Source organism: Cebus imitator, unplaced genomic scaffold, assembly GCF_001604975.1.
Source record: "Cebus imitator isolate Cc_AM_T3 unplaced genomic scaffold, Cebus_imitator-1.0 Scaffold81, whole genome shotgun sequence".
Lineage (NCBI taxonomy): Eukaryota > Metazoa > Chordata > Mammalia > Primates > Cebidae > Cebus > Cebus imitator.
Genome location: NW_016107396.1, coordinates 3,202,518 through 3,206,233, shown reverse-complemented (window position 1 = coordinate 3,206,233; position 3,716 = coordinate 3,202,518). Strand labels below are relative to the sequence as shown.

At 33.0% G+C, this 3,716-nt stretch overlaps 1 protein-coding gene across 1 annotated transcript in view; it reads left to right on the top strand.

Moving 5' to 3' along the window:
- Nucleotides 1-3,716, top strand: part of LAMA2 (laminin subunit alpha 2) — a 621,613-nt gene that overhangs the window by 500,232 nt on the left and 117,665 nt on the right. The window contains exons 38-39 of the mRNA XM_017533228.2: nucleotides 112-275; nucleotides 1,570-1,708. Coding sequence (XP_017388717.1) covers nucleotides 112-275; nucleotides 1,570-1,708 — 303 coding nt within the window. The remainder of the gene's footprint in view (nucleotides 1-111; nucleotides 276-1,569; nucleotides 1,709-3,716) is intronic.

Genomic DNA, 3,716 nt, shown 5'->3' with positions numbered 1-3,716 from the left:
AAAAAAAAAAAAGAAAACCTAAACACTTGTAGTTATGTCTCATAGAGAAATTAGTAAAAGAGAGAAGGCTTAAATTCACTTACTTAAAATACCCTCTTCTCTACATATCAGTATGTTGAAGACATCCAAACTAAATTGCCACCTATGTCTGAGGAGCTTAAAGATAAAATAGATGACCTCTCCCAAGAAATAAAGGACAGGAAGCTTGCTGAGAAGGTGTCCCAGGCTGAGAGCCATGCAGCTCAGTTGAATGACTCATCTGCTGTCCTTGATGGGTATGTCATTTATGTTGGAAATGTTTGTGTATTTTGATGATTGTCCAAAGGTTTTGACTAGCATAAATGGTAGAGAATCATTTTCAAATCCTGATTGCTGTTAACTGTGAAAATACTAGCTACATGGCCTTCCTGTGGAAATGCTTAATTAGGAGGGTCTGGGCAAAGCTCTACTGGAGCAGCATCAAAAGTCTGAGTTACAAGTACATTCAAATATGGCTTAGTAGGAAGCGAACATAGCCCTAGGCTACACTTAGAAGAAAATTATTTTCTGTTCTTTATTAGAAAGCACAGTGGTTGCCTTATTAGCATTTTAAATAACACATATAAAACACATTCTGTTTCAAATTTCAGTTTTATATTTCTAATGGAATCAAAACAATATGTTGTTAAAAAGGTGGCTTTCTTTTTTTCCCCCTCTTTTACGCTCCAGGGAGCCATTACATTTTCTCCTGTAAAATAACTGTTTATTCTAGCTGGAATTATTATATAGGTCCTAGGAGGGAGAGAAAAGAAGGAAGTATATATTTGACTTACAAACAGCCTTCTGTGTATAACTGATATGCGTCTCCTACAATTTTGGGATTTTCATGATTAATGGAGGTGCTATTAGCCTCAAGAATAATTTGCCCAAATAAATCTACATCACATGGAAGGCTTTGTTCTCATACTTAATTCTTACTATTACAAAGAAAACAATATTAATTTCTGAAGACCTTGGACAATATATGCAGTATCATTTTATGACAAGCATTTGCCACGTTATAGTGAAGGGTGGGTGGTAGATGAAACAGAAAGCTAGCTGTCATCAGACCCAGGCTCTAAGTCCTGACTTGGGGACATATTGGTCATTTGTCCTGAAACAGGCCATTTAACCTTCTGAGACTCACTTGATCTCCTCTGGGAAGTGCACCTATGCCAGAAAGATTTTATGATATTAATTCCAGCAATGTAGTACAAGTGCTTTGAATCTCACAGCATGCTTCACAAATAAGGTGAAGAATTGTCTCATATCACACACCTGCTTGAGCACATGGTTGCAGAGGAGGTTGCTATGGGTTTCTAAGATATGTTGGTAGTATTTCACAGCTGAATTATTTAGAAATATAAATTTAGGTTGTAGAAAACTACAGACAATATAATAAGTAGTTACCTCACTATGATTCAGAATTGTGATAGTTACACTGGCCATGATCATTTGGAAGCCAGATTTCTTATAGTTAGGATGTTCTTCACTTGAGTACCTGAGTACCATCGAGTGACCTGACATTCTTTTTTTGAATCATCCCACCAGAATCCTTGATGAAGCTAAAAATATCTCCTTCAATGCCACTGCAGCCTTCAACGCTTACAGCAATATTAAAGACAATATTGATGAAGCTGAAAAAGTTGCCAGAGAAGCCAAAGATCTTGCAAATGAAGCTACAGAACTGGTAAGAAACAAATAGCACATGTGGAAGCCAACCTTTTTGAATTTTTAATATTTAAGTCAGTCTGGAAAATCCCAGTAAATTGGCATATTTGTTTTGGGTTATTTTTGAAAACCTCTTTTAACATTTACCTAAAATAAATTCTCAGCATGGTATAATGATAGCAGAACTATTTTCTCAGTCACCCACTACCACTGTTAGGGGTTAAAATTATCATAGGAACCAAGCAGGTTTGTGCTACTAACTCACAAAATAAAATGGGCAAAGAGAACCCTCTAGATAGGGAAATTTATCACAATTATGTCAAATGTCATTAGTAAAAAAGAAAAAAAAATAACCATTGCATATAATCACACACAAGTTAGTTACATATGAAGTCTGGCTATAAAATGCTCTTTTTGTAAAACACACTGGATCATATGCTTCTAAACTACTTATACCATTTTTATGAATTAATGAATTTTTATGAATTTATGAATTAAAAAGCTCTTAATCTTTGGCTGCAGTCATTGCTCATAATACATTTGGAACCAGTATTTTACAGTTTGGGCATTCAAGTTCTATCACCTTATTTGAATGCCTTTGATGGTGACAAATCTTTATTCTTTAGATGTAAAGCAACAGTTTGTAAATAGTTGTGTGATAAACCTTGGTAGTACTATTTTAGTTTTAAGAAAATCTCATAGAAATCATCCTGAATAAAATGTTCAGAACCATCATTTATTCCTTTTGCTTCACATGGAATCTACCAAATACATGAGATTTTTTGGGGAGGGGAAACCTGACTGGACATTTTGACTCTAAGTGAAATACACATAAGCAGGGTTGTTAAAGAAACTGATCAATATTTCCTTTGCTTTGGCATAGGGCAAAAATGCTTTCTAGGATTTCAGGGATATTAGAGATACTTACCACAGTCTTAGCAGGTTCATTTTGTGGTCATAATGAAAATATCATAATCTCTGAGCAATTAGTATTGTTTTTGGTTTCTCTTGAATGAGCTGTACTATGTTCTGTTTACTTCTTATGCAACATAGTGGCATGATCATTGCAGAAGCATTTCTATGTTCATTTATCCTTTCAAAATGAATCTACCTTTCAAATCTAAACTAAAATTTTTATCCATCTTCTGAAAGACAATTTTCTATTTTAAATACCCTATTTTCCACATTCCCCATTTTCATTTCACCTGTTTTATCCTATGATTATTTTCAGTATCTAAAATGGTGCCTGGCAAATAGTAGGCACTTATGAATGAATGAGTGATTTTTTTTCATTATAATTGACACTTTTATGCCTATTCATAATCTTTTATATCAGTAAAAATTTGCTATAGTCATTTCTTCATCCTTATAAATTTCATGTAACATTTTATATTAAGGAGCTGTTTAATTTTACCTCGTTTAATACCTTCACTTTACACTTGGGAAACTCATTTTTTGCCCACATGAAGTGTGCACTTACTTCTTACCACCAATGTTTATGCATGGTAGGCTAACCAACCTCAAACACAGAGTGATGGTAAGTTGTAATGTAGTATTATTCCATGTCATTATTCCTTCTCTCTTTCCACAATCATTTAAAAAAATTAAATGTCTGAAAAATTACAAAATAAGTGCTACAGAGAATCACTGACTTATTAAATGACTATCAGAAAAGAAAAAGGAGATGATCTGTCCAGGGAATTTTGTTGGAATGTGTTTCATGAACAGAATAAATAAAATTCTAGTTTTAAGAAATTATTATAATATAGTTCTATTTTGCTGGAAAATTAATATATTTGAAAAACATTACGTTGAGTAATTATCTATATAGGACTAACATCCCATAAATATAATATCTGGTATCATTGCTAAAGCTACAGATCAACAGAGAAGAATGAGATTAAATGTATTATTTATGTATAAAAGAGTTCAAAGCATCATAATACAGAAGAGTCCTCTACTCATTTGAGTCCAGCTTTATAAAAAAGGAAGAACATTTTCAATAAATTAAAAAAAAAAAAAAAAAA